A 17636-nucleotide genomic window follows, 5' to 3' on the forward strand; every position below is an offset into this window, starting at 1 on the left:
CACTAGCACTTGTTTGATTGATTGATTGATTGATTGATTGATTGATGGAGCCATTCTGACAGGTGTGAGGTGATACCTCATTGTGGTTTTAATTTGCATCTCTCTTGCGATGAGTGCCTTTGAGCATTTTTTCTTACGTCTGTTGTCCATCTGTATGTCCTTCTTGGAGAAGTGTCGAATAAGGTCCTTTGTCCATTTTTTCATTGGATTGTTTGACTTGGTGTTAAGTTGTATAAGTTCTTTATGCATTTTGGATATTAACCCCTCATCAGATGTATCATTGGCAAATGTGTTCTCCCATACAGTGGGTTCCCTTTTCATTTTGTTGATGCTTTCTTTGCTGTGCTGAAGCTTTTTATTTTGATGTAGTCCTATTTGTTTATTTTTTCCTTTGTTTCTCTTGCTGTAGGAAATGTATCAGTGAAAATTCTGCTACTTGAGATTTCTGAGATTTTACTCTATTTTCTTCTAGGATTTTTATGGTTTCGTGACTTACATTTGTGTCTTTTATCCATTTTGAGTTTATTTTTGTGTATGGTGTAAGGTGGTGGTCTAGTTTCAATTTTTGCATGTACCTGTCTAGTTTTCCCAGCACCATTTATCGAAGAGACTGTCTTTACTCTATTGTATGCTCTTGCCTTATTTGTCTTATGTCGTGGGTTGGTTTCTGGGGTCTCTGTTCTGTTCCACTGATCTATATGCCTGTTCTTGTGTCAGTGCCAGGCTGTTTTGATTACAGTTGCTTTGTAGTATATTGTGATTCTCTCCAACTTTGTTCTTTTTCAGGATTGCTGAGGCTATTCGGGGTCTTTTTTGGTTCCATATAAATTATTGGAATATTTGTTCAAGATCTGTGAAATATGTTGTTGGTATTTTAATACGGGTTGTGTTGAATCTATAGATTGCTTTGGGTAGTATGGACATTTTAATGATGTTAATTTTTCCAATCCAAGAACACGGTATATGCTTCCATTTGTTTGTCTTCCTCTATTTCTTTCTTCACTGTCCTATAGTTTCCCTAGTACAGGTCTTTTACCTTCTTTGTTAAATTTATTCCTAGGTACCTTATTTTGCTTTTGTTGTTGTTGCAGTGGTAAATGGGATTTTTTTTTTTTTTTTAGTTTCTCGTTCTGAGAGTTTATTACTGATGTATAAAAATGCCATCAATTTCTGGGTGTTAATTTTGTATCCTGCTACTTTGCTGAATTCACTTATTAAATCTAGTAGTTTTTTGGTGGAATCTTTAGGGTTTTCTAAGTACAATATCATGTCTTCTGCAAATAATGGCAGTTTTCCTTCCTCTTTGCCAATTTGGATGCCATTTATTTTTTCTTCTTGTCTGATTGCTGTGGCCTTTTGCTTTTTTCTTCTTTTCTGATTGCTGTTGCTAGTACTTCCATTACTGTGTTGAATAAGAGTGGTGAAAGCAGACATCCCTGTCTAGTTCCTAATCTCGAGAGAAACACTTTTAGTCTTTGCCCTTTGGTTATGATGTTGGCTGTAGGTTTGCCATATATGTCCTTAATTATGTTGAGGTATGAGCCCTCTATTCCCAATTTGCTGAGATTTTTTTTATCATAAATGGGTGTTGGATTTTGTCGAGTGCTTTTTCTGCATCTATTGATATGATCATGTGATTTTTACCTTTCATTTTTTTAATGTGATGTATCACATTTATTGATTTGTGAATATTGTACCAGCATTCTTATACCTGCAGAATAAATCCCACTTTGTCATGATGTATCATCTTTATCATGTATTGCTGGATCCGATTTAATAGTATTTTGTTGAGTATTTTGGCATCTATATTCATCAGGTATATTGGCCTATAATTTTCTTTCTTTGTAGTGTCTTTCTGTAGTTTTGGAACTAGGATAATGGTGGCCTTGTAAAAACAGCTTAGTAAGTATTCCTTCCTCTTGAATTTTTTGGAATAGTTTGAGAAGGATGGGTATTAGTTTTTCTTTGAATGTTTGGTGAAACTTGCCTGTGAAGCCATCTGGTCCCGGACTTTTGTTTGCTGGGAGTTTTTTGATTAATGCTTCAATTTTATTAGTTGTTACCAGTTTATTCAGGATTTCTGATTCTTCTTGATTAAGTTTTAGAAGATTGTATGTTTCTAGGAATTTGTCCATTTCACCTAGGTTGTTCAATTTGTTGGTATATAGTTGTTCCTAGTATTTGCTTACAATCCTTTGTATTTCTGTGATGTCAGTTGTTACTTTGCCTCTTTCATTTCTGATTTTATTTAGGTCCTCTTTCTTTGTTTCTTGGTGAGTCTGGGTAAAGGTTCATCAATCTTGTTTATCTTTTCAAATAACCAACTCTTGGTTTCATTATTCTTTCATATTGCTTTTTTTAGTCTCTGTCATTTATTTCTGCTCCAATCTTTATTATTTCCTTCTTTCTCTGCTTTATTATTTTCTTCCTTCCTTCCTCTGGGCTTTTTCTGTTCTTTTTTAATTCTTTTAGTTGTAGCATTAGATTATTTATTTGAGATTTTTGCTTCTTGAGATATGCCTGTTATGCTATGAACTTCTCTCTCAGGACTGCTTTTGCTATGTCCCATAGATTTTGGGTTGTTGTGTGTCCATTTTCATTTGTTCCGAGGGTGATTTTGATTTAGTCCTTGATGTCATTGGCAACCCATTTGTTGTTAACTACCATACTATTTAGCCTCCACATGTTTTAATGTTTTTGAGGTTTTTTTATTACTATAGTTGATTTATAGTTTCATGCCATTGTGATCCAAGAAGGTGCTTGATATGATTTCAGTCTTCTTGAACTTGTTAAGACTTGTTTTGTATCCTATCTTTGAGAATTTCCCATGTGCACTTGAAAAGAATGTATATTCTGCAGCTTTGGAGTGAAATGTTCTATAAATGTTAGTTAAATCTATCAGATCTAGTGTGTCATTTAAGGTCACCATTTCCTTGTTGCTTTTTAGTTTGGAAGATCTATCCAGTGATGTCAGTGGGGTGTTAAAGCCCTCCAAGAGTTTTAAGAAATATATTTAGGTGCTTCTATATTGGGTGCATATATGTTTACCAGGGTTTTATCTTCTTGTTGAAGTCAACCCTTTAGTATTATGTGGTGACCTTCTTTGTCTCTTGTTATGGCCTTTGTTTTGAAGTCTATTTTGTCAGATATAAGTATTGCTACCCCAGGGTTTTTTTGGTTTGTTTCCTTTTGCGTGGAATGTTTTTTCCATCCATTCACTTTCATCCTGTGGGAGCCTTTCGTTCTGAAGTGAGTTTCTTGTAGACACCATTTATATGGCTCATGTTTTCTTATCCACTCAGCTGCCCTATGTCTTTGATTGGAGCATGTAACCATTTACATTTAAGGTTACTATTAATGGGAATTTATTTGTTGCCATTTTAATTCTTTAAGCCTATGTTCCTATCTATATACAGGGCATGCCAAAAATGTATACACACTTATTACACATTATTAATTCCAGTGGGTTAAATCTGAAAACAAACAAACATCAATTGAGGTATCAACTGTTAAAGTGTGTACATAGTTTTTGGGACATGCTGTATATTTCTTCTTCTTACAGCAGTTCCTTTAACATTTCTTGCAATGTTGGTTTGGTGGTAATGAACTCCTGTAGCGCTTTTTTTTTTTTTTTTGGTTTGGTAATCTGTTAATTTCACCTTCAATTTTGAATGATAGCCTTGCTGGATAGAGTAGTCTCAGTTTCAGATCCTTGCTTTTCATTACTTTGAATACTTCATGCCATTCCCTTTGGCCTATAGTGTTTCTGTTGAGAAATGTTCTGACAGCCTTATGGGAGCTCCCTTGTAAGTAAATGACTCTCTTTCTTGCTGCCTTTTAAATGATGTCTTTGTCTTTAATCTTTGCCATTTTAATTATGATGTGTCTTGGTGTGGATCTCTTTGGGTTTATCTTGATTGGGCTTCTCTGTGCTTCCTGAATTTATGTAATTTTTTCCTTCACTAGGTTAAGTAAGTTTTTTATCGTTATTTCTTCAGTTTCTCCATACTTGCTCACTTTCTTTTCCCTATGATGCTGATTTTGTTATGTTTCATGTTGTTTCATAGTTCCCCTAAACTATACTCACAGTTTTTAGTTATTTTTTCTCGGTTGATCTGATTGATTTTTTTTCCCTCCCTTGTCTTCTTACTCATTTATTTGATCCTCTGCTTCCTCTAACCTACTGTTTTTGCCTTCTAGTGTATCCTTTTTTTCAGATATGTTATTTTTCTCTCATGAGTGGTTGTTTTCTATGGTTTCTATGTTTTTCATACCGTCGAACGTTCTTAAAACAATTACTCTATATTCTGTTAAAATTGCTTGTCTCCATTTCATTTAGCTCTTTTTCTATAGATTTCTCCTGTTCTTTTATTTGGGGCTTGTTTCTCTGTTTCTCCATTTTTGCTGCTGCTTTGTGTTTGTTTGTATGTATTGTATAGGACTGCTATGACTCCCAGTCTTCATGGGGTGGCCTTCTGTAGTGGGTGTCCTGTGCGACCCAAGTCATGTAGTCTTCTTGATCTCCTGAGTTGGGTGCTCTAGGAATTTTCCTTGTGTGAATTATATGGACCCTCCTGTTGTAATTGTGTCTTCATTGTTATTGTTCCGTTCATGGGTGGGCTCAGCTGTTGGGATGGCTGGCTGTGAGGCTCAACCCCGACCACATCACACTAAGTGTTTTATATGGGTGTTGACAGAACAAAACAAAACAAAACAAAACCAACCTAAAAACATCAAACCAACAACAAAAACAAGAATAACGAGAAAAAAGAATACAAAAGGACAAGAGATCAAAGAATTAGGGAAGAAAAAAGAAACAAAAACAGAGAATATGAAAGAAAAGAAGGAAAAGATATGTGTAATGTGAATGCAGTACTTTTTAAATTGCTGTAGCTATGACTTCTGATTAAAACTGTGGTTTTCACTTCTAGAAAACACGTTATCCCTAGTGGTAAGTGTTCAAACAAAAAAATTCTAAATTCAGAATTTGTATTGTATGAAACTAAAGGGAAGTTTAAAATTTTTTACAGATTTTTTAAAATGTAGTTTAAGATTAGGAAACAAGATTTATAAAATCTTATTTAATCTTTATTAGAAGAGATGCTATATCAACAATGTAAAAACTTAATTGTCTGCTGGGACTTTCAAGAAATAGGAGCCCAGCAGTGTGTCCAAACTGCATATTAACATGGGTAGCATAGGTATGGGGCTAAAAACAATGTGGATGTTGAAGAGGCCAATTAAAGTCAAAAGATAAAAAGCAGGCAGCCAGTGCAGGAAAAAGAAAAATAAGTATATATTTTTTCCAGGCAAGGCCTTTCCCCAGAGTTTTTTGTTTTTATTGATGTTCCTAAGGAATAAGGGTTATTCAGCCAATGTGTAAAATACACAAAGGGGAGTGTACAGAAGGTAAATGTACTAATGACAACTAGGACTAATGTACTTTTCAATGGAAACAAATTCAGTGTCTGAGTCAAGTAAAAGTCACAGGCTTTGTGATAATGATAAATCATTTATAATAATCACTGCAATAATTTTATTACTTTTATTTCTTTCTGAAATTTGTGTTGTGTATCTTTTACCCCCAATTTCTTCTCCTGCCCTTTCAGAGGCTCTCCCTACAGAGAATCTCCTTTGGGTCATTTTGAAAGCTATGGAGGGGCCCCGTTTTTCCAGGCTCAGAAAATGTTTGTAGATGTTCCCGAAAATACAGTGATACTGGATGAGATGACCCTCCGGCACATGGTCCAGGATTGTACTGCTGTAAAAACTCAGTTACTCAAACTGAAACGTCTGCTGCATCAGGTGAGTACATAATGAACATTTTCTGCTCTGATATTTTGAGTTGCAAAAGGGATTGACATTACTTTAAAAAAAATTCTGGTTTTTAATATCTATTTCAATTTCTGTAAAAATAATGCTCATAAATAGTACATAATAGAAATTTTTGTGGAAGTAAAAAACCAGGATTTTCTATATGGTCTCAGTACAGTCCCCAACATTTATGAGCTGTGTAATATTGGGTAAGCTAATCTCTCTGCTTCTGTTTCCTGATTTTTATAGTAGCTACATTGTAAGGTTATTGAGAGAATTAGAAATAGTTGTAAATTGGGAGATCTAATACCTGAAACATAGTAGGCATTCAGTCACCAGCTAAGTGGGAAATAAGAAACAGTGGTTTTTACTTACATAATCATATAATTGCACTTTTGTTTGAAACCTTCAAGTTTACTCTTTCTCAGCCTTAGTTTTTTATTTGAGAAAATCTAGACTCAGCAGTGATGAGACTTGTCAAAAGACACAGGGTGAGCTGATACTTGAATCTGACTTCTGATTCAGCAGTATTTTTTTGGTTTGAACATATAACACAGACGAGGTCAGATGCATAGCAGAAAACTAAGAAATAACATACTAATTTTAAAATGTGGGTATCTTTTGTTTAGTTTTAAATCTGTATTTGTCTTTTGTAGACTAGTCAAATTTTGTTTAAATTACTGTTGAGGAAGAACGTTCTCGTCCGCCTGCTCAGCTTATTTTCTCATCTCCCTCAGGGTGGTATGTTATAGCTAATTATGAGCAGGGACCAAGTTTTAGAATTTATGGTGGTAATTAAAACTAAACTCATGCCATATGCTCAGAGGTGAACTGTGGCCCTCCTATGTCAGTAATGATAATTAGTAAAAATGTTCTGTTACAGTCATGTAAATGGTTTTATATTACTTGGTTATGGATTTTCTGTACTACTCTTCTCCATGCTTATAGATATTTAACTTTTCTGTGCTAAGGCTGGGAGCAAGGAAGTGGAGGATCCATTTCAGATGTATGATTCTTGGACTCCTATAAAGACAGGAAGGATCTCATGTTTGAAATGTGCAGACATAAACCTTACCACTTAGTTTGTTATAGGAGATAGACTGGTTTATAGTATTTCTCTGCTTGCCAGCCTGGAGAGAAGATGCCTGCTCAGCAGCGTTAGAGTAAAGGAAGGAAGAGGTAGAAAGGGTGGGAAATGGCTAAAATATGTTCAGTATCTCCTTGGAGTCAGTCAGTGGGCTAGCCATCGACATACTCTGTGTTGTGTCTGGGTTTATTGTCCTGAAATGTGAAGCATGATCCATTGTTAGCTGATAAGACCAGGCCCCCTCTAGTAATGAGAGAAGTTAGATAATTCAGTAGAGAATAGGTGTATAAGGACCATAAGAATAGAAAACTATTTTTCAAGACACTTTATGAAAAACAGAATCTCTTAATGGCTTTGTGCCATTGTGACCTCTGAAATTTTAGATAGTACACACTGATCAAATTGACTTTTTGTTTATGCAGTGACAGCAAAATGATAAGAAGAAAATTGCAAAGTCTTTTTAGGGCATGTTTAAATTTTCCCCAAATGCTAAATAGATGTTAAAAGTTGAATGAGTCCAAGATTTCAAATAACTGACTCTTAATTTTTTCCCTTTTAATATTACTAAATTTTAAAAAGTTTAGTGTGATAAATGTACATGGTTCAAAAAAATTCACGTGGTATCCAGAGGGTTAATGGAAAAAACAAACAGTGCTTCTGTCTCTCCCCGCACCTCGGTCAGCCTTTCGTGACCCGAACTGTCTGCTGTCTGAAGCTACTCGTGTGCTGTCCTGCAGGGTCTTCCTTTGGTTATAGTAAGGAATTGGGCCCGCTTATTTCCTGGATAACACGTCTTCCTTTTCCTGAGGTTTACTCCCTCATTTTTCTAGAGTATCCTTAATTTACTTCCTAAGAGAGGTCAAATGGATGTTAAATTTTCTTAGTTTCTGCATTACTGAAAAACTCTTATCTGTTCTCATTTGATTGATCCTAATAGTTTGGCTGGGATAGAAGTGAGTTTTCCCTTAAAATCTGAGTGCATTGCTTCTCTAGGATGTACTGGAAGGATTTCTTTCACTGCTGTTCCTCTGGGTGTCCCAGAAAGAGACTGTAGTGCTGCAGCTGTCCACTTTTGGGTTTTATCTGTGTGTTGTACCAGAACCTCTGTAAACCAGACCTGAGTCTTCTCTGTCAGCTGATCATAGGGAACTCCTCCTGAGACCATAGTGCAGGCTGGGAGAGACAAGGCAGTGTAGCAGGAGTGGGAAACATGGGCGCTTGAGCTACTTCATGTAGCTTACTTGTTTTCTCAGGGCCTACTTGGGCCTTATCACATCTATACCACTTGCATTTGATGATGGAATGTTGCTGTGCACACCCGACTTTATGGCTTTGTGTCTCAGATAATACCCAGTTCATGGTGGGCAACTCAGTAACTGGGAGGCCTGTGGTTAAGCATTTAGTCACTAAGACCCAGTAGCAGGCCAAGAGCTATGTCTCAAAAGGAGAGTAATTATCCACAGAGGTTGACAAGGTTTTGCTGCAAAGGGTCTGCACTGAGATTCACCTGTCGAGGCATGCTGAAGTCCCCAAAGAGTATTCTTCTCTGCCACTCCCACTGCAAGCACCATGAGATCTGCTGATATATGACCCAAGTGGCAGAGCAGCTTGCACAGCAGCCAGGACCTGTTCGAGAGTCTTTTGGGTCTTACTCAGAACTCCCAACTGTTAAGGTCACTAGGTAAATGGGTCTGAATAACACACCCAAAGGAAGAATATGTTGCCTCTAAAATACAAAGAGGCCAGCATTATATATTTTCTTTGGTTGTAGAAAGATCCAGAAGCAACAACTTATCCTTCATCTTAGAAGGAATATCTAGACATGCCCATGACCTCCACCCCTTCACCGACTGCTCTCTGCAAACAGTGGTTCATCTTCCTTTTGTGTTCCTGGCGGTAAGGCTAAATGCATGACTGGATAGTGCTCTTTAGAGTAGCTTGTACATGAAGTATTTGTTACTGGTCCGTTGAGAGTTAAAATAGCACTTGCCAGAATAGAAATCAACACATTTCATCCCTCTTCCACAAATCCTTACTACCAAAGAAAAAAATGGTACCAAACTAAATTGTGTTTAGTGACTATTTGATTTATAGTCTGGTGCAAGCTTTTTATTGTTTCTGAGACAGGAAGCAGTTTGTGGACCAGAACTGATCTACAAATCAAGCTGTGTAACACTGGTGTATTATACTGTTCTTACTTGTGAAAGACAAGTCAGGGAGTGAAAATGATATGCAATTAATTGTTACATCAGACGTATCTTTATGTAGTATGCAAAAGAAAAAATGCTCTAGAATGGAAGTGAAGAAATTAACTGTTTGTATAGAGAACATAAACTGGAAATTGGGTTTATGAGGTGAAGAATTTTTGGTTAGATCAGGGGAGTCGGCATAAGCAAAGATACAGGTTCTTTTTATATATATATATGTTTTTGTTTCTTTATTGATTTCTCAGAGAGAGGAAGGGGGAGAGAGGGATAGGAACATCTGTGATTAGAGAGTCAATGATTGGCTGCCTCCTGCACACCTCCTACTGGATCAAGCCCGAAGCCTGGGCATGTGCCTTGACCCAGAATCAAACCACAATCTCCTGGATCATAGGTTGATGCTCAGCTGCTGAGCCATGCTGTCTGGGCAGTACAGGTTCTTACAGGTGTCTGCTATACTCTCACAATGACTGAGGAAGAACCCATGAGTACATAAGATGCTGAACAAAGAAAAAGCCAGAAAAAACAGTGCTCACTAGATATACTTTGAGTTAATATAACTGTTTACCTTAAAAATGCTTATTTATTAATATAAATAGGAAAGAATTAAGCATTTATGCTGCATTTATAGTGGGAATCTATATTTTAATAACTAAAGAGGCCCTTGATGGAAGATAATTCAACTTTGCTGAAGAATGCCAGCAAATAAATGTAGACTTAGAGAAACAGTCATATTAAGAACCCTAATAAAATGTCTGCTTTATGTCTGGAAAATAAATTCTTACAGCCATTAGATGAATGGGTAGCGGGTTCCCAGACAGTTCATATGGCATTAAAGTAACACCATATAAATTACTTTATGTTTGCAAGGGAAAAACACGTGATTGTTCATTGGAGAGGTCAAACTATTGCTACCTTAATCTAGTGATTAGTTTTCCTATCACTAATGAGTTGGATTAACCAGATGCTATGTATCTTCTCATGTGATACACAGAGTTATGTATAGTACATAAAATTTGTATAATACACAGAATTATGTATAGTACATGGTAGCCAAAAACATTTAATTTCTCAAGCCATTACTTACAACTTTCATTTTACACAATAAACAGTAGATAGAAGAATAAGAGAGGAAGGAACCAGACAAATTGAGATTGATGAAAATTCTGTAGGAAAGGTAGTGACCTCTTTAGCTTGTTGGTGTCCTAAAAAGTTGGTGTGAAGAGGTGATAGTGCTACATTAAAATAAATTAAAGGTACAACTAGATGTAATGTGAGATTTTTGGATTGGATACTGGTTGAGTAGACAACTAGAAGGAACAGTTTGGATCTGATGTGGAAATTTGAATATGGCCTATGTATTAGATGAGGTAGAAGTTTACTGAAATGGAAAGAGAGATTGTTGATTAAAGAAAGCAGATTATAAAAACAGTATGTACATTATGATCATATCTCTTCGTATGTCTGTATCTCCAGAAGAATATGCACTAAGGTTCATAGTGATAATACCTGGATGGCAAGAATGTGAGGTCTTTTTCTTTTTTTATGGTACATTTTTCACATTTAATGAACCAGTATTGATACATTATTAATAACTAAAGCCCACACTTAACTCATATTTCCTTAGTTTTTACCTATTGTCCTTTTTCTGATCTGGGATCCCATCCAGGACACTCCATATGTCTCCCGAGGCTCCTCTTGGATGGACAGTTTCTCATGTTTTAGGAATACTGGTCAGGTATTGAAGAACATCACTCAGTCGGGACATATATGATGCTTTTCTCATGATTAGATGGGATAGTTGGTTTGGGAGAATGACCAGAGAGGTAAAGTGCCATTATCATCACATCATATCTCATCACATCATATCAAGGGTACCGACTATTGACATGACTTACCAGTGTTGATGCAGATATCGACCCCCAGCACAGATGTTTTCAGGCTTCTCCTCTGCAAAGTCATACCTTTTTCTCCTTGGCCTGCTGTTCTTTTGGAAGGAAGTCACTGGGCATATCTCACACTGCGGAGCAGAGTTGTGCTCCACCTCTTTGAGGGCAGAGCATGTAGCTTTTCCATTTTTGGCAGACTTACCCCTAAGTATTTTGTATTTTAGATGCTATTTTAATGAGATACTCATACATTTTAATTTCTAATTGTTCGTTAGTGTTTAGAAATACAGTTGATCTTGGGTATTGATTTTGCAATCTTGCTTATTTGTTCCAGCCGTTTTTTGTAGATCCCACTGGATTTTCTATCTAGACAATCAGGTTGTTTGCAAATAAAAACATTTTTTCTTTTCTTTTAAATCTAGTTGCCTTTATTGATTTTAGTGCCTTATTACACTGACTGGAGTAATACAGTAATTTTTTTTAAATCTACATTTTGTAATTTTTTACAATAGGTATTTACTGTTTTGGGGAAAATAAAAGGTTATTGAAAAGGTAGGTGTCCTGTTCAGAGATCAGTTAGTAATCGGATACGGTTAGAATGTTGAGTTTTAGAGAACAGCAGGAGTGCAAGGTAGACTTGGGATAGGTGGTAAAGGGCCTGTGTGCCACAAAACGAGCTTGGATGTTACTCTGCAGGCAGTAGTGAGCCAGAGGAGGAACATGGTCAAATTGGCCAAATTAGTATTTCAAAAATATTACTTGAAGGGATTTGTTGCAAATGATCAGCAAAGGGAATGCCTTCAGTCATAATATTTAGGAGGCTGTTTTAGTCCAATATTTCGTCCAAGTTTTAGACTGAAGTTGTTAAATTTAGTTACGTTGGAAATAGTTGAATTTTAGTGCTCTCATCATGCCCATGTCTTACAGAGCTGTGTTTGTAAAACTTACAGAATGATCATACAATGCCTCCTGTGCATCGTTCTAGGTTCTCTAGTATACATTATCTCTAGTCCTTGAAGGGTAGATGATACTGGCTTCCTCCTCTAGTTGAAGAAGTTGAGGCTCAGAAAACTATTTAGTGATAAAACCAGCACATTTTACTTCAGTCTCCATGACTCCAAGACCTGCACTCAGTGGCATTCTAGAAGACGCCTTGGGGGACAACAGGGAGGGGAGAGTATAAAAGCAGCCTCAGCACTCTTTATCACCGTCCTTCATTCCTCAGACACGCACCGAGCAATGGAACCTTTGTTTCACCAAATAGACTTCTGTGTTTAAGTGTTCCCTTTAACAGAATTCTCACTGCACACAAAACATAAAAGTTATAAACCATTGTATTTGGCCTGTGATCTGATTTTTTGTTCTTGTTATACACAAGAACAGGGTTACTTTATAGTTTAAACAGCACTTTCCGTGTATGTTATTTTCTTCATTACAGCAACACGGGGGTGGGGAGGACAATGGCGATACTGTTTTAATGGTCAGAAAAGTGAGACTCCAGGATTTAATTGCATTTCTCAAGGTCACCCAGTTGCTACTAACGCAGAGTATATTTTAAACTCAGGACTTTTGAAATATTTTAGCTTAGTACTTCTCATATTGTATTGCCTATATTCAGACAATTTTGAATAAGAATTTTGATCCTGATCTGAAGAACATGGGATAGATAGAAAAAGTAATTTTTAAAATAGTGTCTTGTCTTCTTACTCTAATTCTCTATATCCCATTTCAAACACTTGAAGCATAATATGCATATAGAAAAGGGTACTGGTACATTCAGAAATGTGTATCTCAGTGAATTTTTACAAACTGAAAATACCCATGTAGCCAGCACCCAGCAAGAAACAGAACATACCAGACCTTAGAGCAGATGCTCCTTCCAGTAGGCACCTCACATTTCTGAGAACATAGATGTGTTTACCTGTGTTTGAACTTCATATAAATGAAATAGTAATATATACTCTTTTTTAAATCTGGCTCTTTTGCTCAACATATTTGTGGGTCATCCATTTTTTGGATTCATTCTCATAGTTGTAGAGTATTTTAATATGTGAATATACCATAATTTATTTCTTTTGACCTACAGTTGATAGGCATTCAGGCAGTTTTCCAGTTTTTGGTTATTGTTAATAGTGATGCTACAATATTTAGTATGTCTTTTGGTTAATATATGTATGCATTTTTGTTGGGCATATACCTATGAGTAGAATAACTGGGTCATAAGGTGTGTAGATACGCAGCTTTAGTAGACACTGCAACACAGTTTTCCACAGTGGTGATGCATACTTTCTCTCCTCATGTCTTTGCATTATTTCCCGTTTGCTGTTATTATATCATATTCAGCATCTGTTTTGACTTTGGAGAGGAAATGAAAAATCTGAGGTGGAATAATGAGACGAGCACGATGATACCTCTTTCTGACATTTTCTTTGGGATGACAAAATATTTGATCATGACAATTCATACCCTGTCTACCTGTTTGGGGATAAAAAGAAAGAAATATATAATAGTGCTCTATGAGCTGTCAAGTATGAAATACACGTTTTTTATTATTATTTTTCTCTCACCACTAATACTGAGATAAAACTAATACTTTCCCCCCATATAATCCTGTGTGTGGTGGTAGGTGGAAGGAATATTTAAAGCCGCAGCAGCATTCTGGGTGATGCACTAAAAGTCAAGGAGCTAGCTGCTGAATGATTTCCACTTGGTGGAAGAGAACCACAGAAAAGCCAGGGAACTCATGCTTCTGTGTCCTCAGACTTTTCTTATCACTCCAGGAAAAAAAAAGTTTATGAAATATAAAGAGCATATACAACATAAGGATACAATTTAATGAATAATGTGAAACAGGTTTGTACTCTCCACCCAGGTTAAGAAATGAGACATTAAGAAGCTCCCTATGTTTTTCATGGTTGCAGCCCCTTCCCTTACCAGATTCTGGCGTTTACCTTTTTTTTCTGTTGATTTTTATCCCTATGAATACTTGTTTTCCTTTCTTTAGAACTTTGTGTAAATGAAGTTATAAGTATTTCCCTGTGACTTGCTTCTTTTCATTCAGCATATTCTTTAAAGTTCATTTATATTTGTTTAGTTCTACTTCATTTTCTTCTTTGTATTCTGTTCTGTGAACAATTTCTTTATTCATATTCTTTTAAAAAATATATGTTTCATTGATTTTTTAAAGAGAAAGGAAGGGAGAGAGAGATAGAAACATCGATGTGAGAGAAACATCAATCAGCTGCCTCCTGCACACCTCCTACTGGGAATCAAGCCCGGAACCCTGGCATGTGCGCTAACCAGGAATCGAACCAGCAACCTCGGTGCATGGGACAACGCCCAACCAACTGAGCCACTCCCACCAGGCTATTCTTATTATTTTTGATGTCCACTTTGCTTCTTTCCAGTTTTTTTAAAAAATAATATTGATATGAACATGTGCAAAGATTATTTTGCTGTAACTAATTAGGAATGCAATTTCTGTATCATGGGGCATGGAAATATTCTGTAGCAATGCCAGATTGTTTTAAAAAATTGTTTAATCTGTTTCACTCCCCTCAGGTAGTAGATACTGTTACCCATTGTTCCACAGCTGTGCAACACTTGTCATTATCCAGCTTCTTAATTTTTGTCATGTGATAGAAGTATAGTGATATTTAATTGTGGCTCTACTCTGCATTTCCCTGATGAATCATAAATTTGAGCTGCTTTGTATGTTTATGAAGTGTTTTTTGCCTGGTCATGTCTTTTGTCCATGTGTGCGCGCACACAGGTATGTTTTCTTTCTGTGTGTGATTGAGGGTATTTTTTGTATATTCTGGATGTAAGTTTTTTGTTGGTTATATGTGTTGTGAATATCTTCTTCCTTTCTGTGGCCTGCATTTTACTCTCTGGCATCCTTGGATGAAGAGAAGTTCTCAGTTCTAATTTAGTTGAATTTATGACTTTTTCTTTGTGGTTTATGCTGTTAGAAATCCTTGTTGAATAAATTCTTCCTTGCTCTAAGGTCATAAAAATAATCTATTCTTTTCTAAAAAAATTAAGAGTTTTGACCTTTTATAATTTAATTACAAATATCTCAGAATTGATTTTGATGTATGTTAGGTTTAAGGTAAAGATCCAGTTTCATTTTTTTCCATATGAATAATCAGTGGGTTTGGTACTAAAAGTATAAAAAGTCCATTCTTTCTTCTCTGATATGCAGTTCCTCCTTTTTATTACGAACAGGCTCATTTATATGACACTATCCCACTGCCAAGTTATATAACCTAACCATTGCTTTTATAAGAGTTGATAATACATCACCATGGTTCCCTATCTTGCTTTTCTTTTAAAGTATCCTAACAACTCTTAGTCTTTTGCTTTTTCATAAGATGTTAGAATCATTTTGTTGAAATGATTTGTATGAAAGACTCTTTTGGGGTATTAATAGGAATAGCATTGAACCTACAGAACAATTTCAAGAAGAATTAACATCTTGGAATATTTAGACTTAGTATCCAAAAACATGATATATTATAGATCCATTGATTTAGTTAAAATTTTTTTCAATGAAGTTTTATTTTTTCTTTAAAAGTCTTGAACAATTTTGTTTTATATGTTTTTAGTACTTAAAGTTTTTGTAGCTATTGTAAGTACTACCATTTTCTAATGGAATGTTGCTGCTATACTGAAATGCAGTAGACATGGATTTACTGAGTTTGTATCCAGCAACCTTGATACTATCATTAATTCTAATAATTTATCATTAGATTTATTTGAAATTGTTTTATTTAGATAAGCATGTAATCTTCAGTAATGACAGTTATGTTTTTCCTTTCCAGTGTTTGTATTTTCCCTTGCCTTATACCCTGGCTAGGAACTCCAGTATAATATTGGATTGTTCCTGTCTTGCTCCTGAACTCAACAGGAGTGCTTTCCATGATTGACTGTCAAGTGTGGTATCTACTATATCTTTTATGTGGATACTCATTGTGAGATGAAGGGCATTTGTTTTTTTATTTTATTTTTAAATATAAAACATTTTGGAACATTTTCATTCTTACAAAAACGTTGCAAGCACTTTCTTCAAGTTTCATGAACTTTTTCCCCTGAGCCACCTGAGAGTCAGTTGCCTGCTAAAGCACATCACCCCCAAATACTGTGTGTATTTCCTCCCAATAAAGATTTTTCTCCTATATAACTACTTCACTGTCATCATGACCAGGAAATGAGCATTGATACATTATTACCATCTAACCCTCAAAGCCTTTCCGGGTTTTGCCATTTGTCCTGGTAACATCCTTTATAGCAGAAAGATCCAGTTCAGAATCACATGCTGCTTTTAGTTGTCATGTCTCTGTAGCTTTCTCCAAACTGCAGTACTTCCTCATTTTCCCTTGACTTTGATGACCTTGACACTTTTTAATATTATAGGCCAGTTATTGTACAGAATGCTTTCAATTTGGGTTTGTAGAAATGCCTGGATTCAGGTTATGCAGCGTCAGGAGGAATGCCACAGAAGCAGTGCTGTATTGCTCATTGTATCCTGTCAGGGGGCACAGGATTTCAGTTTTTCCCAATAGTGATACTAGCTTTGATCACTTGTTAAAGTGTGAAATTACTCTTTTCCCCTTTATAATTAGTATTTTGTAGGGAAGAATTTTGAAACTATAAATATCCCATTCCTTGTAAAATTTTCAATTTATTCAATGCTTTATTTATATTATGTACTTGTGGTTTCTTATTTTATGCAATTAGTTATAATCTTGGAATATAATTTATTTTGATGCTCAGACTGTCCAAGATTTGGCATTTGAAAACTCTTTTGGGTTGGCTTCTATGTTTTTGACTTATACCCATCATTCTTGGAGTAGCTCTTTCCTTTTTGGTCATACAAGATGTCCTAGGCTTATTTAATATTTTCCCTATTCCAACCTGGAAACAGCCATTTTTTCCCAAAGATCCCAGTAGAGAATGGTATTTAGAAGCCAAGATCTGGGGGCTGGTTGTGCTTATTGCTATTGGGGTGTCAGTGCCCTTAAGCTTTTTAAAGATGTGTATGTGTGTATTGTGGGTGTTTGTATGCATACTGTGACTATATTTCTGTATTTGTGTTAAGGGCTGTACTCATACCTTTAATTCTAGTCTAAATACGGCATTTCTCCTTTCCATATTTATAACTCCCTTTTCCAACAGGAGAAAATTGGTTTTGTTTTTGTTAATATATTTATTCATTTGATCAATCCTCCTGGGTGTAACCTGTTTTCCTACCTTCACTGTCACCTCTCCTATGTAGTTGCCCTCCTCACCCCACTAAGATTCTAAAGCCACATCCATGACTCTTCCCACCTTCTGCGTACACCTCTTGGGCTCTGACTCACCCCACACCAATCTTTCTCTCCATATGCATGCCTCCTCACCGTGCTTGAGCTTGATACCACATCTTAGGTGATGCCCACCCATGGCCACTCTCCTTGTTCTGTGTGGGTCTTACACCTGGCACTGGTCCTCTTCCCGTATAGATTCCTTCTTCATGCTGCTTAGCTCTGCTGATCCTCGCCGGGCCATCCCATGTGGGAAGCCCACATCACTCTGCTTGGACTCTGCCCGCCCACATCAGGCCACCCTTATGTGCCCTCCTCATTCTGCTGAAGCTTAATT

General features: G+C 36.2%; 1 protein-coding gene across 13 annotated transcripts in view; it reads left to right on the forward strand.

Moving 5' to 3' along the window:
• The window catches only part of CCSER2 (coiled-coil serine rich protein 2), a 203316-nt gene that overhangs the window by 122106 nt on the left and 63574 nt on the right, over window positions 1–17636 (forward strand). For all 13 annotated transcript variants that reach the window (XM_081157357.1, XM_081157356.1, XM_081157345.1 and 10 more), the window contains one exon: window positions 5610–5805. In XM_081157357.1, coding sequence (XP_081013483.1) covers window positions 5610–5805 — 196 coding nt within the window. The remainder of the gene's footprint in view (window positions 1–5609; window positions 5806–17636) is intronic.

Source organism: Miniopterus schreibersii (assembly GCF_964146895.1).
Source record: "Miniopterus schreibersii genome assembly, chromosome: 14".
Classification (NCBI taxonomy): Eukaryota; Metazoa; Chordata; class Mammalia; order Chiroptera; family Miniopteridae; genus Miniopterus; species Miniopterus schreibersii.